The following is a 25,400-nucleotide window of genomic DNA, read 5'->3' as shown; positions in this document are numbered from 1 at the left end:
GCAGCCGGAAGCAGCCCTGGCGCCCGCTCGACGTCACTCCTTCCAAATTTAGCTGTGGAAGTCAGCGGGCTCCAGTGGCGGGAAGCCTCTGCTCGCCAGTTGTGCGTCTGGGGGCACTCCTTAAAGGGCCCACACCATGAATCAATTGAACCATCGGAACAGTGTGTCTCTTCCCCTCTCAACTGGAATTAAATTTTCTTGGAGCAATAGCGCGTGGCGGAGGGAGTGCCCGATGGTGATTTTTCTGCTTTTTGAGTTTTCAGCTCCCACCCCTATCCCGCCTCCCCGAGAGGAAAGGCGGAGCACTGCTCAATTGTCGGTGGTGGTGGTTGGGGGGGGTCAGCAGCCACGTGTTCACTGGGACAGTCCTGCCACTGGGTCCACTGGCTCGCGAGGGCCAAGCCTATCTGTGGAGGTCGTGCCTCAGGAAATGGGAATGCTTGGTACTGGGTGGGGGACGGCAATCTGGGCTGTGCTCTGGGGTCCGCGGATATCCGCTGCCCGCCGGGTGACTCCCTCTGGAACCAGCCAACGCCATCCGCCTCTTTACCACCTAAATACCAGGAAAATGAGGAGGGCTGGTATTCGCTAGATAATTTAGAGCTGGAGGCCCCAGTGGCCCCCTTTCATCGCAGCAGCCCGTTCATTCGTTTAGCAAATACTTGGGCGAGTGACTACCTCGTTTTTCCTAAGTAAAGAAAGCACACATCTTGTATGTTCTGTGAAGATGAGGGATCAGATGTTAATGAAAGGAAAATCCTTAGCAAAGCCCGGCATGTAGTAGGCGCTTAGTAAGTGGCAGCATTGTTACTGATTCAGAAAACATTAATTAGACGGCTCGTTGAAGCCAGGAGCGGTGCCCACGGGGGATGTACGGGTTCCAACGCGGGTTTTCCCCAGTGAAAAGGGAAACTTGCCGCCTACGACCCGCTGGCGTCGCCGGATGCGAGCACATAGGTGGGCTTTTGAGACACACCCGCGATTCCTCTCCCCGGGTCCTGCGCACGGGATTCTACGAAAGGAGACCACCCAAGAGCTCAGTGTGCTGGAGGAGATCGTCCCTCTCGCCGGGATTTCCGTCCCTCTTCCCGGCTGGTTAAATTTCACCCTGTCGCTTTAAGGAGTGGCCACCTTGTGGTGGAAAGCCCGGATGCGGCCCTCTGATTGGGCGGGGCGTCTTCATGACGTCACTCTAAGTATAAAAGGGCCCAGGTGGCCGGAGCCCGGGCAGAGCGTTCTAGCAGTGTCACTGCGTGGGTTGGCGTGTTGTTCATAGTACACCTGCTGCCAGTCCTGTCCGTCCCAGGAGTACCTGCTGCCCTCACCGTCGAGCTGCCATGGAGGTGCAGAAGGAGGCTCAACGCATCATGACCCTGTCGGTGTGGAAGATGTACCATTCACGCATGCAGCGTGGTGGCCTGCGCCTTCATCGGAGTCTGCAGCTGTCGCTGGTCATGCGCAGCGCCCGGGAGCTCTACCTCTCGGCCAAGGTGGAAGCCCAGGAGCCCGAGGTGTCCTCGCCTCCTGCCAAGTCCCCGGACCCCCGCCTGCACCCGCCGCGGGAGGTGGAAACCCCTGCCGAAGTAGCGCCCCCCGACGGAGAGCAGCCTTCCCCGGAGCCCATGGACACGCAGGAGGAGGCATCGGGAGCCCAGGAGACCTCTGCCCGCGGTGCCCGGCCTCTCGCCAAAGTAAGCCGCAAGCGGCGGAGCAGCAGCCTAAGCGACGGCGGAGACTCCGGTTTGGTCCCGAGTAAGAAAGCCCGTCTGGAAGAAGAGGAGGAGGAGGGCGCGTCGTCGGAGGTTCCTGCCCGCCTCCTACCCGCTCCCGCACAAGCCGAGGGCGCCTTCCCCAACCTGGCCCGCGTGCTACAGAGGCGCTTCTCCGGCCTGCTGAACTGCAGCCCCGCCGCGCCCCCGACGGCGCCCCCAGCGTGCGAGGCCCCGCCGGCCTGCCGCCCCGCGGACAGCATGCTGAACGTGCTCGTGCGGGCCGTGGTGGCCTTTTGAGGACCCCAGCGGCGCTACCGGAGCCCAGAGCGCGCGCCGAACCGTCGGCTCGAGTGCGCAGACCCTTGGCGACGTCCCCCTGGGGATCGCCGGCGGGAACCGAGGAGAAGAGCCGCCGCCCGGGCTGCTGAGAGGCTCGGAAGGGACTCTGCCCCGGGGGAGCCGTCGCCCTCGTGAGCTGCGGTGGCTCCAAGGAGCCGGCGGCGCGGGCGCCTTCTGCCGCGACCTGCGGCGCCCACAGGTGCTTTCTCTCTGGACAGAGACGCGGACCTGCCCCTCCGGCTGGAGCAGGGAGTCTCCTCAGGTCGGACTTCACTTTTCACGGGGCCGCGCTGCCCTCCGGGGTTTCCAGCAGCCGATGTGCGCGCCGCCAAGCGCAGAGGACCCCGGCACTCCCTGACCCCCTCCACGACATACTTGTGCAAGCGGTCATCGTTGCGTCACGGGGCAGGCGTGGGGAGCTTCCTGCTGCTGCGTGGGCTGTGGGTCAGCCTTGGGGCGCGGGAGGAGCGCGGCCTGAGTCACTCGCCCCCGCGTGCTGCTGCTGCGGAGCGCCTCGCAGCCGAACTCTTTGGATTGAAAATTTTTCTCTTCTGGTGCGTTAGGAGGTGGCGAGTGTGGTCCCAGTCCCAAACGTGACCCCCGGACACCATCCCCCCCAGAGCGAATGCCGGGTCTGAACCTCGGAAGCGGAGTGGGGGAGGCGGCGTCCAAAGTGCGCTCCTGCTGAGCCGGGAGCCGCCGCTGGCCGGACTGGCCCGCCGGGGGAGGGCGGGAACTCTCCAGGGCTTTTGTAGGGTGTTTACCTTTCCTGTGACGAATTCTGAATTCCCCATCCACCTGGCGTTTTGATAGAAATGTCAGGGAATAAAGACAATTTGAGTAAAGGCGCTGCCTGTCGGCTGTTCTTCCCGGGCGGGGTCAAAGGGTCAGGAGCCGGCCTCTGGGAACCCGTCCGACCAGTTACCACGTGGGCGGGACGAGGATGGGCCCCTTCTCTCCGCAGAACCTCGGTGCCGTGGGTGCTCCACTGCGACTCCCCAGTACCCTCCCCCAGGTTTGGGGTTTACTTCGAAATTCGGGGGCGGGGAAAGTTTTACCGAGTTCAGACATGGGGGGGGGTGTGACTTCCAGGTCCCGCGCCCCAAACCCGGAATTGGAAGAACCAATAGCTCCTGTTTGAGCCTTGAAAGACGAAGGTCTTCTCTGGACTTGAATTAAAGAAGCCAGCTCCGGTGGGGTCCCCACCGAGGGGGGTGGAGTTGCGCAGGAGCTTTGGAGGGTCCCCCTCCAAAGGGGAGGACTGGGCCCAGAGGCACATTACCACCGAGCGCCACCCCAGCCCTTTCTAAGGTTGCAGCTGCACAGACCCCTTTATTCATTCATCTTTATGGGTGCTGAGGACTGAACCCAGGGCCTCTGTAGACATTTTGAGGTCTCCCTAAGTTGCTGAGGCTGGCCTGGAACTCCTCCTGCCTGGGCCTCCCGAATGGCTGGGATGGCAGGCCTGCGCCTCTGCGTGGGGATCCCGATCTTTCCGGAGACGCGGCGCGTTGCTGGGATCAGGAGGTGAGTTCCCAGGCTCACTTTCCTCATCTGTGAAACGGGCCCCCGACGGCTGCCTCTCCACGTCTTAAGATTTAGAAAGGTCCCTGCAAACCCTACCCATCTGCCTTTGTCCTGCCTCAGCTCCGGGTCAGCCACGCTGGGTGGAGACAGCCTCTCACCCACGTTGGTCAGCTCTGAGGCTGTAGGCCCTGCTCCGCCAGGGGCAAGGGGCGGGGCGGGGGATGCTGTTCAGAGGACAAAAGAGTCGCAGGTGCGGGGAGCGGGTGGCAGGAGGCGCCGCCACAGCGCCTGCCCCGCCTCCGGATGGCTGGCTCTGCCACGGCGGGTCTCCCGTGATCCCAAGGGACTTGACCCGAGGCCGGAGGGTAGAAGGAGGGTGCGGTGGAGGGTGGGCCGGCTCCGGAACCTGGCCGCGGTCCTCCAGGCCCGCGCTTCCCTCCGGCCCCCCTCCCCTTCCCCTGGGAGGCGAGTGCACCCAGGGCCACCAAGCCAGCTCGCCCCCTCCGGGGCCTCCTGATTTCTTCCGGGAAAACGTGGGGGGACTCAACACCACCAACTCCGAGGACCAACCCACAACTCCCCAAGGTGGGGGGACCCAAGCCCCACATTCCCGAGAGCCTGGCCGGCCCGAGAAGTCCCTGGCCTCGCATCCTGTCGCAGGAACCGCCGGGCCCTTCCTTCCGCGGGAAGCTGCTCGGCCGACCCCGGCCCCCCGCGGGGCCCGCTGGGGGTTTCCGGTGCCTGGCCGCTGGAGGTTGGGACTAGTGATGTTGGGGCAGACGACAGGGCCGGAAGAAGCCACCTCCACACATGTCCCCCTAGGACTTAACCCTTGTCAAGACCCCCTGACCCCCCACACCTGGCTAAATTTAAAACGGGGAGGGGGGCGCTGCAGCTCAGCGACAGAGCCTTTGCCTAGTTTGTGGGAGAACCCGGGTTCCAACCCCAGAAAACAGGGGGGAAAGTGTCACAATAAGCAATTTCAGCGAGGTCTGGAGTTTCCACACCATTACCTGGGGCGGGCTACTGGGAGGGAATGCGAAAAATAAAACTGCCAGACTGTGACCCGCACTCCTCAGGGAACCCCGGCCCGCAGCAGGCTCCTCCCCAAAGGCGGTCCCCTGGTGTCTGAAATCCACCAAATGGGAAGCAGCCCCCACGCCCATCCCATGGGGCCCATCCCACAGGACGGGTCCAGGCCACGGCGACTGCTTCATAATCCCTCCCCAGAGGGCCAAAGGCCTGCAGGAGAGGCCTGCGGATGGCAGCCCAGGAACCCTGAGCAGAGTAACCAAGGCCAGCTGCGGAAGGCGTGGTCTGAGGAACACACTCCCCAGCCTGCTGTGCAGCCCTGAGCCAATCACTTCACTTTTCTGGGCCTCAGTTTCCCTGGCTCTAAATGGGGGGAAATAATAGTTCCTGTCTCTTAATTTTATTGAAAGAATTTAAGTGAGCGCCAAGGGTGCAGCTGCATGCTGTGCAGAGGCCCTGGATTCAACCCCCAGCACGGCAGTAGCAGTAGTAGTTGTAGCAATAAGTGTAAGTGCCCAAGATGGACTCCTGCTGTCCCTTCCAGCCCCTCAACTTGAATGGTAACACCCACTGCCTGAGAGCTTCTTTCATTGTTTTCTTCCCTCATTCCTCATCCCGCAGAAGGTGCTGTCAACTTGACCTCTCACCAGACTCCAAGCCTTTCCCCACCTTTATGGTCCATTTGTGTGAGCTGCCTTTGCCTGCTAGAGGGTAGTGGCCTCCATCCTGCCTCTTCACCAATCTGTTCATCACTCATAAGAGTGATGTATAAGAGACAAATGTCTGCTTCCACTCTTGTTCCCCCCACACACACCCCCGTCCCATCCATATGGGCTTTCTCTCTGCTTGGAGAATAGGCCAAGTATGTTCCAGCCCCAGGGACTTTGCACTTGCTGTCCCTGTCTGCTTGCAGTGCTCTTCTGCCAGATACCCACATGGGCACCCTCACTCTTTCTCTTCTCCTTCTCTGAGACGGTGTCTTGCTAAATTGCCCAGGCTGGCCTTGAACTTGCTATCCTCCTGCCTCAGCCTCCTGAATAGAGTAGGGGTAGCTGGGTTTATAGGTGTATGCCACTGTGCCCAGCCTATTCTCACTTTCTTCAAGTTTCTATTGAAATGTCGCCTCCTTGGGAAGGCTTTCTTTAACCTACTCCCCCCACACACACTCTCTGCTGCTGTGCTCGTTTACCCCACTTCAGCCCTCCTGAGAGCACTGCTTACCTTCTGAAATGCTATACACGTCACATATATGTTCTATACCCCCACTCAGCCAGTCCCACCAACGTCCAGCCCCATGTCCCGCCCACTAAGTACTTGATTTACTCAACCTGTGGCTTCCCTGCGGCTCCCAATCTCCCAGTCAGGCAAACATGTAATCCCAGCTACTTGTGAGGCCAAAGCAGGAGGACTGCAAATTCAAGGCCAGCCTAGACAACTTAGACTTTGTCTCACAATAAAAAATAAAAAGTATGGGCATGAAGTTCAGTGATTCAGTGCCCCTGGTTTCAATCCCCCAGCACACACACACACACACACAAAAAAAAAAAAGTCCCAAACTTCTGGGGGTTGAGGGTCTGGATCTTTCTCATCTGCTTTATAGCTCTACTATTATTTACTTAACATTTATCTCTGATTTAATTTTTAATCACACTCCATGCTCAGATTGTAACATTTCTTTTAAGTTACAATGTAAACAAAACTGTTGTAAAATCCTTCAGATACAGTAGCCAGTCTGATGTTGCAGGTAGCTTTTTTTTGTCTGAGATTAGCAAGTGATAAAGACACATCATTACCAAGGATATGGACAGCATACTGAAACAGGAAGAGACTGAGGGATTCAATGCCAAGTCATTTAAAAAACATTGAAATCTGGGGCTGGGAGGTGTAGCTATGTTGGTAAAGCACACACAGAGGCCCTGGGTTTGATTCCCAACACACACACACACACACACACACACACACACGGATACTATATAATTGTGTCAAGTGGCACATGCTTGTATTCTCAGGGATTTGGGAGGCTGAGGCAAAAGTATCACAAGTTCAAAGCCAGCCTCAGCAATTTAGAAAGGCCCTGAGCAATTTAGCGGGACCATAGGCAACTTTGCAAGACCCTGCCTCAAAATAAAAAATAAGAAGGGCTGGGGGGGCTGGAGATGTGGCTCAAGCGGTAGCGCGCTTGCCTGGCATGCGTGCAGCCCGGGTTCGATCCTCAGCACCACATACAAACAAAGATGTTGTGTCCGCCTTTTATTATTTAAAAATAATATTTATTTAAAAAATAAATATTAAAAAAAATTCTCTCTCTCTCTCTCTCTCTCTCTCTCTCTCTTTAAAAAAAAGAAAAAGAAAAAGAAGGGCTGGGGATGCCAGTCAATGGTTAAGTGCCCCAGGGATCAATCCTGGTACCAAAAAAACCCCTAGGTCGTTATAGGTAAGAGCCAGCCTGATCTAGACCCAGCCTACTTCTGCAATAACCTGAAATCACCTCCTTGTAACACTGTCCTGTGTTATGTTCCAATACTTCCTCCATCATTCCAGCCACAAGAGCTTTGTATGTGCTGTGACCTCCTCAGTCTCTTTTCCGCCTCTGTGCACCTTGTTAAATAGGTCTTTTTTTTTTAAGCGAGAGAGAGAGAGAGAGAGAGAGAGAGAGAGAGAGAGAGAGAGAGAACTTTTTTTTTAATATTTATTTTTTTTTTAGTTTTTGGTGGACACAACATCTTTGTACATAGTGCTGAGGATCGAACCCGGGCCGCACGCATGCCAGGGGAGCGCGCTACCGCTTGAGCCACATCCCCAGCCTGTGCACCTTGTTAAATCAGCTCAGCTCAAAGGGCAAAAACCTTGGGGTTTGTCTGCACCCCCACCCCTGCCATCTTGGTCCATGATCTCTGTATTTATTGACACTCAAATTGAGAAATTTGGGGTCTAGAGATATAATTCAGTTGGTAGAGTGCTTGCCTCACAGGCACAAGGCCATGGGTTCAATCCCCAGCACCCCCACACACATACACACACACTAAGAAATCCCCCCACCCCTGCACTGAGGATTGAACCCAGGGCCTCCTCACATGCTAAACAAGTGCTCTACCACCGAGTACATCCCCAGCCGTTTTAGAACTTTGAGACATGGTCTCTCTGAATTACCCAGGCTGGCCTCGAATTTATGTTCCAGACTCCTGAACAGCTGGGATTACAGGCATGGCGCCACCGCACCACGTGGCCGTGTGTGTGTGTGTGTGTGTGTGTGTGTGTGTAATAATGACTACACTTTTCTGTTGGTTTCTTGGTTTGTTTCCTAGCCTGAGGTCTCCAGGATGGCAGGGATTGAGTCTAGCAGGTGCTTAAGCGACCTTGTGAATGAATGATACATTTGCAACCTTTCTAATGTGCAATTTTAAAAATATAAATATATAGATGGGGAAACCGAAGTCCTCAGTGGCCGGAGCGCGGGCTTAGCTGGCCCGGGGTTCGATGTCCACCCACAGCACTGAAAGAAGAATCATTTTAAAAAGCAAGGGCCAGTCTTTTCGGGACTGGGAAAGGGCCAGGCCGCAGGTGGGGACCAGCACAGAAGTACCCAGACCGGTTTACCGAGTTCCGGGACCCTGTTCCACCTCCCCTAGGCGGGGACAAAGCGGGCCTCGGCCGGGTGGGAACTTGATCTCGGCGTGGACATCTGAGCGGCGACGGGACGCGAGGGTGGGGTAAGTGGCCGGCGTGCGGGGCGGGGCGACCGTGTCCCTCACGCCAGGGGCGGGGCGTGCCCTCGCCGGGTCTCGCGCTCTCCTCGGCGCCCCGCCCCTGCGCGCTGCCACCGGCGACTTCCAGGAACTCTCAGCGTGGGCGGTCGCCTGGGCCCCGCCTCTCCGCCGCAAACCGGTCCCTTCCGGATTCTGCCCAGACCCTCCAGGCTCGGCTCGGTCCCTCAGCAGTCTAGTGTCCCCCTCCCTCCGCGCGCCCCACGAATACGAGGGCGGAGCTTGCGGGCGCGGCGGAGCCGGGGGACCGGGACCTCGCGGGGGCCGGGAGCGGGCTCGGCTCAGTCACGCAGATGGCCTAGTGGGAATGGGGCTCGCGGGAGTTGGAGCCTCCCGCTACCTACTTCAGCCTGCAGCCGCCGGAGCCCCGACATGTGTCCGGGGGGCCCGACCTCGCCGGTTCCCAGGGGCGCTCTTCCTGGGACCGTTCGTATCTGTTTCCTGAGGCTCCGCCCCGGGGGTGACGCCACCCACCTCTGTTGAGGGGAGCTGAGGTCCCCCTGGTCCAGAGAGGAGTTCCTCTCCGCGGAAGTCCTCCAGGGTCCAGGCCCACGGCCCTCCCCGCCCTTTTTATTTCCCCAGCCTCCGGGCCAGCCCGGTCCCCCAGCGTGTGGTTGACTCTGGGGGACGATCCCGGCATTCCGCGTCCCCCCACCCCTCCTCCACCCCGGCGGCTGGCCAGTCCCCAGGGGTCCTGCCTGCCCAGCCCGCCCGCCCGCCGACTGGCACCAATTAATTTCCTCCTCTGCCTGTCCATCCACATCTGGTCGCCAGCTGCTCACCCTCGGCCTGTCTGCCCCTGGAGGCTCCCGGGGAATTGCTAACAGTTCTCCTCGCTGAGCCCACCCCCAGATCCAGCCCACCCCACCCGAGTCGGCTAATCGGAACAAGCTGACCGGGGCGGCGGGGAGAGGCGAAATCAGGCGGAGGGGCGTGCGTGCCTGAAACTTTCGGACCCAGAGATGTTTGCAGGAGGGGGAGCGGAGAGGCGGGAGGCCGGCCGGTACCTAAAAGCCGAGATCAAAGCCTTCTGGCTTCCAGATGGGGACTGCCGGGAGGCCTGCCCCGCCCCCAGGGGTGTGCAGGGCGGAACACCCCTTCCTCGGAAATCCCCCGAGACCCCGCAGTGACAGCTGCACCCCACCCCCACCGGCCCGCCCGCACCGGCCGGTTTCCTTTTCCTGTCTCTGCCCCGGGCCCGCTGGGCTGCAGCCTAGAGACAGTGCTTGGCCCCTTTGAAGGGGCTCCCCGGAGGGTCTTCCTGGATGAGGGGGAAGGGACAGGCTGGAGAACAATGGAGCTTCTGTGGCTGCAGGACGCCAGGCGCTTCCTGTTAACCCTTTCCCCCGAGGTGCCCCGGGGGGAGCATCTCGTGGCCCAGCCGTGTTGGGGGAGGGGGCACCCGGGGAGTGACCGAAGCTAACAGGCTCTCTCCTTCCAGGGCTCCCGTCCAGTTTGTGAAAGCGATTAGCAGTGAGGTAGGGGCAGCCCCCACCCCGACTGAGCCCAGGCCCCCCGCAGGCCCAGCCAGCGCCCCACTGAGCGGCCCTCCCCTCGTATTTTGAGACAGGAGGGTCTTGCCAGGCTGGCTTCCACCTGGCAATCTCCCTACCTCGGCCTTGGAGCCTCTGGGTACAGACAATGCCACCACACCAGCACCCTCCCTCCAGGAAGGAGGATGGGCTTGCTCCTGTCCCTGTGTTGCTGAAGGCTGTGCAGCCCAGATGGGAGGGCAGGACTGCCCTGGGGCAGGCAGACCGGGAGCCCCAGGTGGAATCCTCATTTGCTCTAGAAAACTTGCCAAGGTTCTCCTCAGGGCTTCCCCGCTGGTGCCAGTTCCCCGGGCTGCCTTCCGCCTCAGTTTCCCCTGACGGGGGAGTTCTCCCCAGGACTTGGCAGGAGTGCAAGGGGGCCGGGCACCGTGGCTCACACCAGTGATCCCATCTACCTGGGAGAATGAAACAGAAGGACTGGAAGCCCGAGCCAGCTAGCCAGAGACCCTGTCTCCAAAAATGAGCCAGGTGTGGGGTGGTGCACACCTGCAACCCCAGCGACTCAGGGGGGTGAGGCAGGCGGATCGCAAGTGCAAGGCTGGCTTAATCAATTCAGTGAGACCCTGTCTCAGAAGAAAATAAAGGGCTGGGGATGTAGCTCAGGGGTAAGGCACTCCTGGGTTCCAGCATCAGTACTGGGGGAAAACAAAAAAAGTCCACGGAGTCCAGGACCTCCCTCAGGGACCAGAGTAGACCAGAAACCTTAGCAATAGTTTGCGGTCCTTGGAGCACTGGGGAGCCATGCAGGGGAATTGGCTGCTGTGTCCCCTCTGTTTACAAAGCCAGCCTGAGAAGTGCTCTCAGAAGAGTTCTGGGTCCTCAGGAGGGCCCTAATATCTCAACATCTACCTTGGGGGCTTCTGATTAGTGACTGACAGACCAGACAAATCTTATACCCGAAGACTTTTGTTGTTACTGCAAATTGAACCCAGGGGTGCTTTACCACTGAGCTCTACACCTTTTTATTTAGAGACAAGGCCTCACTAAGTTGCAGAGGCTGGCTTTGAACTCCTGATCCTCCTGCCTCAGCCTCCTTAGCTCCTGGGATTACAGGAATGTGCCACCACACCTGGCAGTTGTTGAGAGCCACAGCCGAGTCGCCTGGCATTTTGCCAGAAGGAGTGGTTGAGAGGTGATGCCAGCGAGCCATTAAGATGATGATAATTAAGTTAAGCTGTGTATAATTGCTGTGACTGGATGATGCTGGATTGAAACGGGCTGTGTATTCCGTTGTATATAGACCCCTGCTGTCCCGCAATAGGGAGGCTCCTGCTGCCTCGGGCGCCCGCTACTTTCGAGTTCTCCTTCTCCGGAGTTCCCTCTCCTTCTCCGGAGTTCCCGTTGAGTTCTCTCGGAGCCACGTTGAGGGCAGGGAGAGTTCCCGGGGAGTGCAGGTGGAGTGCTGGTGGAGTTCGGGCAATAAAGTAGTTCCTGTTTGAACCTACAAGTGCCTCGTGGCGGCTGGGTTATTTTGTGCCCAGCCAGACTGCAACAGGCAGTCATTAGTCCCATTTCACAGATGAGGAAACTAAACCACAAAGTGATTAAGCAATGTGTCCAGATCACACATCCAGTAAAGACAAGGTCTTTTTTTTTTTTTCCTCTTCTGCTTTGGGGGTGGGGAGGGAGTAGGAATCTTTGTTCTGGCCAGTGGACTTTAGCTCCAGCCCAGTCTCTGATCCTCAGATAAGGAAAGCAGGGGGGGGCTGGGGCTGAGGGTTCTCTTCCACCCCCGCCCTTCTCCGCCTTTTCTGCCTTCCACTCACGGGTTTCTCAGGTTCCTTGTTGAGTGGCTGTGTTTTTTTTCTTTCCCTTCCACAGGGTGAAAACTTCCCCAGTTTCCAATTTGTGCGTGCTCAGCCCTGGGGCTTGATGAAGACAAAATTGGTTGTTGAGATGCTCACTATTTACAGAGAAAAACCAAACTGCCGTTGCTGGGGGTGCGGCCTCGCTGGTGTGAGGCCCTCGGCTCCATCCCCAGGCCTGCAAAGTAAAAAAGAAAAGAAAAAGAAAATTGAAAGGCGGCTGCTCCTGCCCCACCCCCTCCTGGCTGGTGTCTGGGGCCAGCCCAGCCTGGCTGAGCACACAGGAAATGAAATGGCTCATCGCTTCGCCCTTTAGACCTGAGAGAGGGGAGGGCGGGTCTGGAGGACCCCAGGATGGCGTGTCAGAGGCCCTAGGGGCTTGGGCTTTGTCCAGCCACTGAGCCCCGGCTGCCACCCTGCCCACCAGCCTCACCTGAGGTCCCTCTCTTCTCTCCTGGCCCTGTCTATGTCCTGCTCTTCCAGAAAGGCTGAAGTGACCCTGCCATTACTCACCACCAGGTCCCTGCCGGCTGCAGCTCTCAGACTCAGGTTAGCCTGGGGTGGACAGGGAGCTCCTGGAGCCCTGTCCCCCCTTGGGGCAGTGTGGAGAGAAGCAGCCAACATTCCTGGTGTCCCCCAGGTACCTGCTGAATCCCTGCAGATGCTGCCTTATAAACAGCTACTGGAATTTTCAACTGTGCTGTCGGGTTGGGGAGGAGGAAGTCCCCTGGGAGGGTGGTGGCCATGAAGCCAGTTCAGAAGGGCACAGCACAGCTTTCTTTCAGCCCTGAATTCTTTCTTCTTTTCTTCTCTTCGTGTGTTGGGGATGGAACCCAGGGCCCCTCCTTGCTAGGCGAGGGCTCCCCGCTGAGCCCCACCCTGGCCCGCAGCCTTCACCTCGGGGCTGTGCTTTGCTCTGCTGGTGGGAGAGGGGAAGCGGTTCCGGGCACTTCCACATTTGCAAACACCCTCGCATTCTCAGTTTCCCTCTTATGTTGGGACTCAGAACTTGATCCCCCCAACTATGGCACTCCTTGCTCCTGCCTTGCGGTCCCCATCCCCAGACTGGAATTGCAGGCATGAGCCACCACACCCAGCCTCTCTCTAGCCCTTCACCCGAGTAAGTCACAGGACTCAGAATTCCTCACCCCCAGCGGGTCCCAGGAACCAGAACTCCTCTCCCCTAACGCCAGCCACGGAACCTGGAAGGAGGCCCTTTCTTCTCCTGGGCTGGGGTGAGCGCAGCGGCGGGGCAGTCTAGCGTCCCTGGGGCCCTGCGCCCCATCCGCCCCATCCGCAGCTACTGCAATCAAGAGACAAACTAAACCCATTCTCCCTCGGAGACCCCCATTGCAGAGGGTCCATTGCAGAGGGTCCTGCCCCACGTCCCGGAGGAAGAGAGCTGCACAGAGATGCCAAGACGAGTCTGCACCCCTCAGTCTGTTCTCGTTTTGTCTAGTCGCGTTGGCATACTGCTATCCTCCTTCCTTCCTTCCTTCCTTCCTGGGGTTGAAGCCAGGGGCTCTTAACCACTCAGCTACACATCCAGCCCTTTTTAAAATATTTTACTTAGAGACAGGGTCTCCCTAAGTTGCTTAGGGCCTTGCAAAATTGCTGAGCCTGGCTTTGAACTCGCGATCCTCGGCCTCCTGAGCGGCTTGAATTACAGGTGTGCACCACCGCGCTCGGCACCACTCTCCTTTCTTCCCCAGCCCAAGGCCTGCGAATAAATTGCTTTCCTGGGTCTTCACTCATCATTCTGAAGATTCCTGTGTCACATGAAAGTTTTTCTGTGTATTTGGTCCTGGGGACTGAACCAAGGGATGCTTAACCACTGAGCCACACCACCGGCCCTTTTGATTTTGAGACCGGGTCTCACTACGTTGCCCAGGCTGGCCTCCGACTGGTGGTCCTTCTGCCTCAGCCTCCTGGGTCACTGGGATGACAGGCTGCGCCTCTGCACCTGGCTCCATGTGAACCTTGTGAGAAAAAGCGTCACTGCTTTAGGCCCCCGCCCTGGTCCCTTCCCTTCTTGGACTTGTCCCTTCTTCTCATAAACCTCCAGACCTCCCTGGGGGCGAGGGGCAGGGCACACACATAGCCCTCCCCCTCAGCAGTTCCACTGTGACTCAGCCGCCCCGTCCCTGAAGCTGGGAAGGCTGGAGCCATGATCCACCCCCCTGGCCTGGTATCACAAATTTGAGCTCGTGTTTCCGGTCAGACTGGATGAGCAGGCTTGGCCTCCCCCACACCTAAGCCACTGCGTCTAGCCCAGTGTGTCCCCAGGCCACTCACACACCACATGGGGCTCCTGGGAAGCTCTGCCCCCCACTCAGGTGGCTGCAGGTGGCGAGGCCTGGGATAACCCTCACCCTGACCCCCTGCTCCCGGTGGCTCCCCTTCTGCAGCTGGCAATAAATTCTGGGGACAGAGCCTCAGCTAGAATGGGTGCTCCTGATGTCCTTTCTGCCAACCACTGCCCCCAGACCTCTGGCGGCCAGGCCAACCCATGCCCCATGCGGGCATGATGGAGGCCACTCTCCCTCCTGCTGATGTCAATGCCACTTCCTCCCATAACCCCTCCAACTCCTATTGTCCCTAGTGCACCCTGCCGTGGTACAGTGACATCAGTGGCACCCAGAAAAAGGATGATGTAGCTGCTTACTGCCCCTTCCAGGCTGCGGCACTTCCAAGTTCAGTCACTTGGGTTTTTCTGCTCAGTTTGTAGTCGCTCAGCATTTCCTCGGGGCCTCAGTGTCCCTGGCGTATGTCACCACTGTGAGCTCAGAAGCTCAGTTCCTCCCCAGCCCAGACAAGCAGTTGAGCCATTGAGAAGCCCAAGTTGAGTTGAAGGGTGTTGCGACCCTTGTCCAAGTTCAGCTGATAAGAGCCAGATTTGAATTTGGATCCATGGGTCTGGGAGCCTGAGATTTAATTATTTAACGTGTGTGTGTGTGTGTGTGTGTGTGTGTGTGTGTGTGAGAGAGAGAGAGAGAGAGAAAGAGAGAGAGAGTTGGTGGTGGTGCTGGGGATGGAACCCAGGGCCCAACAAATGCTGTACCACTCAATCCCCCAGCCCTTGCCTGAGGGATTATGCATGACAGTAATAGCGGGCGTGGGGGTGCACACTTGGAATCCCAGTGACTCTGGAGGCTGAGGCAGGAGAATCGCAAGTTTGAGGCTAGCCTGGAGAACTTTGACCTTGTCTCAAAAGAAAAATTAAAAAGGGCTGGGGACCCAGGCATGGTGGCACAAGTTGTAATCCCAGTGGCTCAGGAGGCTGAGGCAGGAGGATTGCGAGTCCAAAGCCAGCCTCAGCAACTGTGAAGCTGCTAAGCAACTCAGTGGGACCCTGTCTGTAAATAAAATACAAAAGAGGGCTGGGGATGGGGTTCAGTGGTTGAGTGCCCCTGATTTCAACCCCTGGGTTGCAGCTCAGGGGTAGAGTGCTCGCCCAGGGGAGTGCCAAGTCTGGATTCCATCCCCAGTGTGGGGGGTGGGGGGACAGTTTTCCTGGCCTCAAACTGCAAGTCCAACTTTAGCCACCACTGTGACAAGCAAAGGTGTCTCCCCATGTTGCTGGAAGCTGAGGTGGGTGTCCTGCTTCAGCACACTTGTGCCAACTCAGAGGTAACCCTGCCTCTCTTTCTTTGCCCCCCACTCCCTGACTCCCTCTCTCACGGATTGAACCCGGGTTAGATCCAGTGACCCACATCCCCAGCCCTTTTTATTTATTTATTTTGAGACGGGGTCTGGCCAAGTCGCTTAGGCCTCCGAAATTCCAAGGTTGACCTAGAACTTGCAATCCTCCGGTCTCAGCCTCCCGGGCTCTGGGATCACAGGCAAGCCGGCTTTCCCAGGGCTTTCGGAGCCTGGGCAGGGCTCCGGTGTTGGTGGCGGGGGTGACTGGCAGGTTCAGGCACCTGGGGAGTGGTCAGCAAGGCCAGGCACAGCCCGGTGCCTGGGGAGAGGGGTGCCGGGCGGCCTCCGGCGGGTGGAGTCAGCTTGTCCTCTCCCTCCTTCCTGGTTCCCAGGGTGGGAGGTGGCGGTGGTGGCCCCGAAGCGGGAGGGCGTGGGGAGCCGCGGCCCCGCCTCGGATTTACTGGGCGTGAGCCCGGGGCCGTGGGCGGGAGGAGCCCCCGAGGCCGAGTGGGCGAGGGCCCGCCTTCCGCCCTCCAGGGCCACCCGAGCGGCGGCGGGAAGCGTGACTCACCCGGCTGCCGGCGGGGAGGGAGCGGGGTGCGGGACCCTCCCAGCCTCCGCCTTTCCGCCGTCCCCAGCGGCCGCGGCCCTGGAAGCCACGGCTCCGACCCCTTCCCCTGGCCGCGCTCCCCGCGGGGGAGGCTCGCTCCGGGCTCGAGCCAGCGGGGAGGCCGGAAATGGCGAGGGAGAGGGAGGCCGTCGAGAGCCGGCATCTTTAGGCCGGAGGCTGCGGCCGCGCTCCCGGAGGGAGGCTGGACCCTGAGCCCGTGCGCCTGCTACCGTCCAGGTGTGCGGTGGCGCAGGAGTCCCCCGCGCAAGACACACCCGAGGAGGCTGGGGCTGGAGCTCAGGCGAGAGCACTCGCCCAGCCTGTGGGCCCGGGGGCCCTAGCCTGTCATCCCAGCAGCTCTGGAGGCTGAGGCAGGAGGATCGCGAGTTCAAAGCCAGCCTCAGCAATTTAGCAGACCCTCAGCTATTCAGCGAGACCCTGTCTTTAAATAAAATATCAGAAAAGCTGGGGCTGGGGCTCAGTGGTGTCCATCCGTCGGTTCCCCCCCGGGCACACACACTGAGCTACACCTAAGCCTTTTTGATTTTGAGACCTGTCTCCCTAAATTGCTGAGGCTTACCTCAAACTTTTGATCCTCCTGCCTCAGCCTCCTGAGTTGCTGGGATGACAGGTGTGGGCCACCTACAACACATTGTTGTTAACTGTTGTCATCCTGACGTGCAGTAGATTTCTTGAATTTATTCCTGCTGCCTGAAAATTTTGGGTCCTTTGGCCAACATGTCCGCATTCCCTCCACCCCCAGCTTCAGATACTATTTCTATGAATTTGACTTTTTTAGATTCCATATGTAAGTGAGATCATATGGTATTGTTATGCAAATGTTATGCAAATCGTATGCTACTTGGATATTTATATATGTGAATTTTACCTCATTTTCTTTTTTTAAAGCAAGTTCCCAAGCTTTGTTCCGGGTGGTCAGAAGCTGTAAGGATGCTCAGTGGGAAGAGGCTGCCAGGTCTTTCCTGGCCTCCAGCAGGGCCCAGAGCTTCCTACCTGAGACATGGCCGCACAAGGGGCCTCTGGGATATGGGGAGGAGCCTGTGCCCTGTGTGCCCACTGGAGCCACTCAGAAATCCTGAGCTGCCGCGATGGTGGTCAGACCAGAGTGCGAGAACACAGGCCAAATGGCTAATGGTGACCTCCCTTGTGGGCAGCAGGAGGGCGGCTGGGGAGAGAGGCTGAGTTGTCTGTCCAAACCAGATCATCCTGTCCACTTGATTGAAATCCACCTCTGCAGGCACGATAGTGCTCATCTATAATCCTAGTGAGCTGGAGGCTGGGGCAGGAGGATTACAAGTTCAAGGCCAGCCTGTGCAACCTAGGGAGTCCCTATCTCAAAGTGAAAAAAGGGCTGGGGATGTGCTCAGCAGTTGAGCACCCCTGGGTTCAATGTCCCGTCCCCCCCATACAAATAACCAAATAAAAATAAAATCCTCCTCTGATATGTCACCCATTGGTGAGCAGTGATTCTCCTGGGACTCAAATATCATCTCCCCCGACGCTGTTTAGAGATCTATCCACATACAATATGGCGGGTTCCTCGTCACCAATGCTCCAGGAGGGAGAAGACTTCTGGCCATTTCTTCCCCCAAGCAAAATGGAGAACTGGCTGGAGGTGCTGGCACACAGCCTGTGCTCAGCACACACAAGACCACAGTCCCCTGCCCAGCCCCGTTGTCCCTCAGGATGCTCCCGGGAGGGGCTAACTGTGGACCGGCTTCATTCCTGCTGCCTGCCTGCTGAGCGCCCTTGTTTTCTCTCCCTTTTTTGAGAGGAGGTCTCACAAGCCTGCCAGGACCCACCTGGGTTCAGATGATCATCCAGCCTCCCAAGTGGCTGGGATGAGAGGCATGCGCCACTGCGCCCAGCTCCCCATGCAGGACCCTGGGTCACCAGGCTGTCCTCTCTTCCTTAACTGACTGTAGGCAGGCTGGGAGAGAGCAGAGCAGGACGCTCGGTTCTGTCCTAGGCAGTGGTCCCCCTTATCCATAGAATATGTCCCACGGCCCCCTGGGGATGCGTGGACTGTGGATGGGACCAAGCCCCAAATACACTGTATTTGGCCCATATTTACATACCTATGGTAAAATTTAGTTCATAAATTAGACACAGAGGCTAGAGGTGTGGCTCATTGTAGAGCACCTGCCCAGCACAGGCGAGGCCCCAGCATCTCACATGCGCGTGTGGGAACACACACACTAATTTTTGAAAATTGGTACAGGGGATTGAACCCAGGGGCACTTAACCAGTGTCACATCCTCAGCTCGTTTTATGTTGAGACAGGGTCTCACTAAGTTGCTTAGGGTCTTGCTAAGTTGCTGAGGCTGGCCTCAAACTTGCGATCCTCCTGCCTCAGCCTCCATTGTAGTTGGGAGAAATGAGAAAATCTTCCCAGACTCCTTGACCTTGATACAACATTAGAAGAGGCAGATGTTGGCCAGAGTGGTGTCGAAACCATCTAACACAGGACTTGCTAAATCTATCCAGTGGCTTTTTGCTGGGTGTGGTGCCACTTGCCCATAATCTGGCGGCTGACACAGTAGGATGCATCCCTTGACCCTTGATCCCAGGATTTCTGAGACTCTTTTTTTTTTTTTTTTGCCTTGCTGACAATTGAACCCAGGGCTTCCCACCTTAGGCAAGTGCTGTACTGCAGAACTGCGACCTTTGCCCTCCAAAATCAACAATTTTAAAGTGAACTATTCCTGCATCCCCTTTGCTGCATTAACCATCACCACCACCCATCTCCAGAACTCCTTGCATCTTGCAAAACTGCGACTCTGTCCCCAATAGCCAGGAACTCGGCACTGCCCCTCCCCCGCCCCTGGCAACCACCATTCATCCCCACCCGTCTGTCTCTAAGCATCTACCTATTTTGGACGCTTCATATCAATGGAATCATCCATTATGTGGTCTTTCATGTCTGGCTTCTTTCACTCCGAATAATGCTTTTGAGGTTCATCCCGCCGTCGCATGGATCAGTGCCTCATTCCTTTTAAGGCTGAATAATACCCCATTGTGCGGGCAGACCAGAGTTTGTTTATCCATTCATCAGTTGATGGACACTTGGGTTGCTTCCACCTTAGCCAATGAGCGTTTCAGTGTGTTGTGTGTGTGTTGAAACACACACCACAGAAAACTCACCATTTCAGCTGTTTTTAGGTGCCCGGTTCCGCGGCATTAAGAACATTTCCGTTGTTGTGCTAAGGTGGCCACCACCCATCTCCAAACACCTTCATCACCCAGACTGAAACGCTGCACGATTAAACATCAACTCACTGCCCCCAGTAGCCCCTTTCTTCTTTCTGACTCTAAGCCAGTGAGCTTTTACAATGAAGTCTGGGCATACCAGCTCTCTTGAGCCTTCCGTGGCTCCCCACTGCCCCCAGGATAAAGTTAAAAGAACAGCAGGAGGTGGCAGGTGGGGGAACAGAGAGAGTGTGGTCACCTGGGAGGCAGGAGGTGGATGCCTCTGGTGGCTCTGGGGGTGCTGAGGGACTCTTAAAGGGCTGCAACTTGGCTGAGTGCATCAGCAGGGAGCCTGCGGGCTGGCTGGACACCCGATGGGGGAGGAAGGGTCTTAGGAAGCAGAGAAATGGCCATGGAGAGGCGGGTTCCTTGGGCAGAAGTATGGCCACCTGGCCAGCTGGAGACAGGGCTGAAACAGATGACCCATGGCTACATCCACAGCCTGTGTCTGCAGGATCAGGGAGGGCAAGTGGCCTGCAGCCCTTGGAGGGGCCAGCATCCAGAGCCCCATGTGCAGGCAGTCATGTCACCACCAAGAGGTGCGCTCCTGGGCAGGCGTGACCCGCGTGTGCCACTTCCGGGGCCAGCTCTGTCCAGGGAGGGAAGCCTTGTGACCTTGTGTGCTTGGCTGGCCCCCAGCTGGCCGGCCTCCTTAGCCCCGATGCTAAACGTGACTCTCTGCGCGCTTGCGCACAGGCGGACATGTGAAGGGGGCGTTCGCTGCGCTGCGGGCATCATGGGGGTGGCATCTCCCAACCAGCCGGCGCCACCCCACCCCACCGTTCTTTTTATATTTCATATTTACAAAAAGCCTGGGTATCTGTGCTGTCAGAGGCCTACAGGAAAGCGCAAAGAGGGCAAAGTGGAGGCTGCCAGTAGAGGCTGGGGGTGTCAAGGGCACCCGCAGGCAGGCGTCCATTGGCTCCAAATGCATGCGCATGAGGTGCTGAGATAAATAACATACATTGTCATACACGCGCGCACGCACACGTGCACAGGCATGCACGCACATTATTTTCTTGAGATGAGATGTACTATGTTCTCCAGGCTGGCCTTGAACTCCTGGGCTCAAGCCATCCTCCGGCTGCAGCCTCCTGAGTCCCTGGGACTACAGGTGCAGGTCACCATGCTTGGCCGCTGGGCCATATTTAAAGGTTACTTTCTCGCCTCCACTTTTGGTCCTTCATCACGATGACGATGACGGAGTCAAAGCAAGGTGTGGCAGTGACCTCCCAGAGGGAGAGGCTGGGGTCTCCTTCCAGGGTGCTTCCTCCATCCCTGAGCCAGGGAGGAGGAGAAGCCCCAAAGGGGACCCTCTCTATTCAAGGGTACCCGTGGGAAGGCAGGCCAGTGAGGGCTCCCTGAAATTTCTGCTGTGCTGAGCTTTGGATATGGTTGGAGGGTGTCCCCCAGGGTGCCTGCTTTGAAAGCCTGGTCCCTGCTGTGGCGAAGCGAAGGAGAGGTGGGGCCTTAAAGGGGTAGAGTCGTGGGCGATCCTTAGGTCCTAAGAGGCAGTCAATGGGCGGTCCTTATGTCCTAAGAGGTATAGTGGACAGTCCTTCTGTCCTAAGAGGTGGAGTCGGTGGGCGGTCCTTCTGTCCTAAGAGGTGGAGTCGGTGGGCGGTCCCTAGGTCCTAAGAGGTGGATATGGTTGGAGGGTGTCCCCCAGGGTTGGGAGATTCTGCTGGGTCCTGGTTAGTTCTGAGAAAGGTGTGTTATAAAAGAGGGTTTCCTAGCTGGGCGTGGTGGCAAACTACTCCAATCCCAGTGGCTTGGGAGGCTGAGGCAGGAGGATCTCAAATTTGAGGCCATACTGGACAATATAGCAAGACCCTGTCTTAAAATAAAAGTTTATAAGCACTGGGGTTGTCGCTCAGTGGTCGAGTTTCCGTGGGTTCACTCTATGGTACCACAAAAAGGATTTAAAAAAAGGGGGGAGTTGACATAAGGACCTCCCCCTGGGTTGGCCTTTTTTTTTTCTGTTGTTACTGGGGATTGATCCCAGGCTTAACCACTGAGCCATATCCCCAGTCCTTTTTGTTTTATTTTGCTGAGCTGCTTAGGGCCTTGTTAAGTAGCTGAGGCTGGCTTTGAACTTGCGATCCTTCTGTCTCAGCTTCCTGAGTCACTGAGGTTAGAGGGGTGTGCCACTGCACACACACACACACACACACACACACCGTCTCTGCCTCTTATAGTTCCACTGGGGGACCTACAGACCTACCTAAAACACAGCACTGCATAAGCCCAGGGGCTTGTTCCTCCCCATCTCTGGCTTCCTGTCTTGCAATAAGATTTTAAGTGTAATCCACCCCAGTCCTCCATCGTGTTATGATGCTATAGTCAGGAGGGCCCTCACCAGGGATCAGCTTGCTGTGTTGTACTATCTTGGACTTTCAGCCCTTACAACTGTGAATTCCATAAATCTCTTTTCTTTACATCTGACCTATTCTCAGGTATTTTGTTATAGCAACAGAGCCAACTGGTACATGCAGAGGTCTCTGTAGCCTGGTAACTTCTTTGGGATTCTGAGGCACCCTCCTCCTCCTTCCCGATTTTCACATCGCTGTCATGCGCTTCAGTATTGGGTATACAGTTATGTCCTGATTTTACATCATTGTCATGTGCTTTGTTGGGTGGCACTGTGTTCACACTCAGTGATGGGTGGCACCCAGGCAAACAAATGTCTCCTCAGAATTTCATGATGGAGGGCTATGAGTGTGGCCCAGTGGTAGAACACCTCTCATGTACAAAGCCCTGGATTCTATCTCCAGCACTGCAATCAAAAAAAGAAAGAAAGAGAGAAAAGAAAAATGATGGGTGACTCTTACTCGTATTTATTTATTTACTTCTTTTAAGTCTTCTTTTTTATTGTTGTTTTATTGTTGTTGTTGTAGATGGACACAATACCTTTATTTGTTTATTTAATGGGGTGCTGGGGATCGAACCCAGTGCCTCACACATGCGAGGCAAGTGCTCTACCACTGAGCCACAGCCCCAGCCCTCGTATTTATTTTTGAGAATTCATTTATATATTTATGCTTCTTGTACCAGAGACCGACCCAAGGCCTCAGGCACGCTAGGCAAGCACTGTACCGCCCGGCCCCTTTACTTTGTGAGACAGGGTCTCCCGGTTGCCTGGGCTGGCCTCAGCCTCAGATCTTCCTTCCTCAGACTCCGGAATCGGGCTTGCCGGCATGTGCCACGCGTCCAGGCTTAGACTTTGGATTTGTGGCTCAGTTGGGGAGGCCGTGGAACTTGCTCTTCTTGGCCAGCTGGGAGAGGGGGAGGAGCGGAGTTGCAATACCTTAAAGGACCTTGAACCTCCCCCAACCCCACGCAGGGTATTGAACCCGGGGCTTGCACATGCTAGGCAAGTGCTCCACCACTGAGCCACGTTGAGCCCTTGACCACTGGAGCTCAAGGACCCGGAGACTGTTATACTCAATCCATCCTGATTCTGTGGCCTGCAAACCCAGGGGTCCCGGTTGGCAGGAAAATGGTTCCTGGGGGCAGGTTTAGGGTAAATGGACCTGAGAACCAGAAATGGGTGTCTGATGTGAAGGTGGGGACAGATGGGACTGGAGGTAACTAAGTCTCAGCCAGCTGGGCATGTCCTCACCTCCGGGGAGCGGCAACGTTGATTGGAGTGACACGGACCTAGGGGGGAGTCAAGATCTTTTTTTTTTTTTTTACCCAGTGTGACCTTGTACAAACAACGAACTGTGTCTGACTCCTAGTTTTCTGATCTGATGGTGCCCCCTATTCCTCTACCTCTGCTACCCCCATCCTCCGCTCCCTGGGTCCCTCTCCACCTTCTCTTCTGGTCTCCTACCTGCATTGGCCTCTTCCTGAGAAAAAAATGGAGGCAGAAATCAGAGGCCCACAGGGTCCTCCACTCCCAACTTCTTCCAGTTCATGGAGTTTTGGGTCTTCTCAGCCATCTGCTTTCTTCAGAGTAGATCCAATCATTAGAAAGTGTTCCCCCCCCCACGGGGTACTGAACCTAGGACCTCCCACTCATTAGACAAATGCTGCCACTGAACTATACCCAGGCCCAAACTACTACTACTACTACTACTACTATTACTACTACTACTACTCATACTACTACTTCCTCCTCTTCTTCTTCTTTTTAATATTTTTTTTTGTTGTAGGTGGACACAATATCTTTATTTTATTTTTATGTGGTGCTGAGGATGGAACCCAGTACCTCACATGTGTGAGGCCAGGAATCCATGTCTATGATGTCCCCACTGGTCACAATTCTGTCCTTGGAGCTGAGAACTGAGATGACCTTAGGGTACCCGCTGGTGCCCCTTCTTGGGAGAGTGCTCTGGGGCTCCAGCTCGGTGGTTGCAAAGCCGACTCGCCCTTGGCTGTTCACCGTCCTGCCTCTAGGTGGCACTGTCGGCCTGCCTGCGCCTTGCCTCTCCTCCTGGGGCCTGAGGTCCACCAACCCCGCCTTAGGGCCCGCCTGCCTTGGGGCCCTCCTGCCTTGGGGCCCTCCTGGGAGCCGGAGCTCAGGATAGCTCCTGAACCAAGCTGGGGTCTTTCTAATTTAATTGTCCAGTTGGTTGATTTTGTTGTTGCTGCTGGTATGAGTATGGAGTCCAGGGCTTTCTGGGCAAGGCGCCCTGCCAGGCAAGCCCTCTACCGCTGAGCCCCAGCCCCAGCCCTTAAAGCTTCTGTTATTGTTAAATTTTAAGGTCTCATTAAATTGTCCGGCTGTTCTCAAATCTGCGCTCTTCTGCCTCAGCTTCCCAAGTTGCTGAGATCACTGGTGTCTGCTTCTGGGACCAGCTCTTTCAATTGATTGTTTGTTGTTTGGTACCAGGGATTGAACTCAGGGGCCCTCTACCACTGAGCCCCATCCTAGCCCTATTTTCTGTTTTATTTGGAGTCAGGATCTCACTGAGTTGCTTAGCGCCTTGCTGTTGCTGAGGCTGCTTTGAACTCACCATCCTCCTGCCTCAGCCTCCTGAGCCGCTGGGATGACAGGCTTGTGCCGCCGTGCCTGGCAATTGATTGATTTTTTTTTGTACCTTCATTTTATTTATTTATTTTTATGTGGTGCTGAGGATCGAACTAGGGCCTCGCATGTGCCAGGTGAGTGCTCTGCCACTGAGCCCCAGCCGGGCCTGGGGACGTCCTTCACATGCTTCAGAGCTGGAGAAGGGTGGGTCCAGGGCAGGTGGCCCTTGGCAGGGCCATGTGGACAGATGTGAGCCAACTAAGGTGGTGAGAGCCCCGGGAGGGGCCCGGAGCCCTGGCCAGCTCCTCGGGTGAGCGGTGGCCTGGTGTGACCAGGAGACGAAGGAGGAGCACGGGACACCATTCCCAGCAGGGCAGAGTGGCAGGGACAGAAGGCCAGATGGGGCGTGGGCGTCGAGTCTAACAGATGGCACTGTCATTGCAGATTCAAGGTGTGGGCGGGCGGACAGCAGTTTCTGTGTCTGTCCCCTCCAAAGACACTCCTCATCGGCACGTCCCCACCTGACCTTCAGCACGTGCTGGGCTGACTTCGGGGGGTGAGTGGGTGACTCCTCACACGGTCACTGGGTACACAGGGCGCAGGCTCAGGGTGAAGCCAGCTCCTGCAGGGGACGGAGCCAGGGTCACACCTGGCTGGCTGGGAGCCATGTCCCTCTCAGCTTTTCCGAGTGCTTTGCCGCTGATGTGACTGGGTGGCGGGTGGGGTCTGCCTAGTCCCCTGGGATGCAGTGGGGACCACAGGCCACAGTCACTGCCGGCCCTGCAGCTGGATGCCCAGGGCCAGGCTCCGCAGCCCCAGTCCGGAGGTCCCTTGCCGCTTCCTGGGGGCACCTGAGGCAGTCCCTCCCCGGGGAGCCCCAAGTATTGTCAGCAGCTTCCAGAAACTAGAGGACAGCCCCAAGATAGAGGGTCCCTGGGGACTCCAGGGGCGCCAGCCCCCCCCGCCCCCAACTTCATTCTCTGGCCCCGGGCAGGCAGGAGGGCGCTCTGCCATGTGGAGCCGATAGCCAGGAGCGGTTCAATACACGACCCTGGGAGGCCCTGCCAGGGACTCGGCTTCTTTATTCATTTCATGTTGTTCTTTGGGGATGAAACCCAGGCCCTGTGCCCTGTCACTGAGCCACACTCTGCCATTTGCTGAGATCGGAATG

General features: G+C 57.0%; 1 protein-coding gene and 1 long non-coding RNA gene across 2 annotated transcripts; one reads left to right on the top strand and one right to left on the bottom strand.

Moving 5' to 3' along the window:
• The first annotated feature begins 1,204 nt into the window (after positions 1-1,204).
• Ier2 (immediate early response 2) lies at positions 1,205-2,896 on the top strand. The gene has a single exon (XM_046436950.2). The coding sequence runs from the start codon at positions 1,338-1,340 to the stop codon at positions 2,007-2,009; it is 672 nt and encodes a 223-aa protein (XP_046292906.1). The 5' UTR covers positions 1,205-1,337; the 3' UTR covers positions 2,010-2,896.
• A 7,966-nt stretch (positions 2,897-10,862) lies between these two features.
• LOC124088130 (uncharacterized) lies at positions 10,863-13,706 on the bottom strand. The gene is made up of 2 exons (XR_006850271.2): positions 12,246-13,706; positions 10,863-11,910 (listed from the first exon to the last, which is right to left on the bottom strand). It is a non-coding gene; the product is annotated as an uncharacterized LOC124088130 (long non-coding RNA).
• Between the last annotated feature and the right edge of the window lie 11,694 nt (positions 13,707-25,400).

Source organism: Marmota monax, unplaced genomic scaffold, assembly GCF_021218885.2.
Source record: "Marmota monax isolate L192 unplaced genomic scaffold, Marmota_monax_Labrador192_F-V1.1 WCK01_AAM20220418_F8-fsc00021, whole genome shotgun sequence".
NCBI lineage: Eukaryota > Metazoa > Chordata > Mammalia > Rodentia > Sciuridae > Marmota > Marmota monax.
Note: the sequence above shows the minus strand (reverse complement) of the source record. Positions and strands in the feature narration are given on the sequence as shown.

Coding starts and splice junctions, on each gene's coding strand:
- Ier2 (XM_046436950.2), top strand. CDS start 1,338: ATGGAGGTGCAGAAGGAGGCTCAACGCATCATGACCCTGTCGGTGTGG.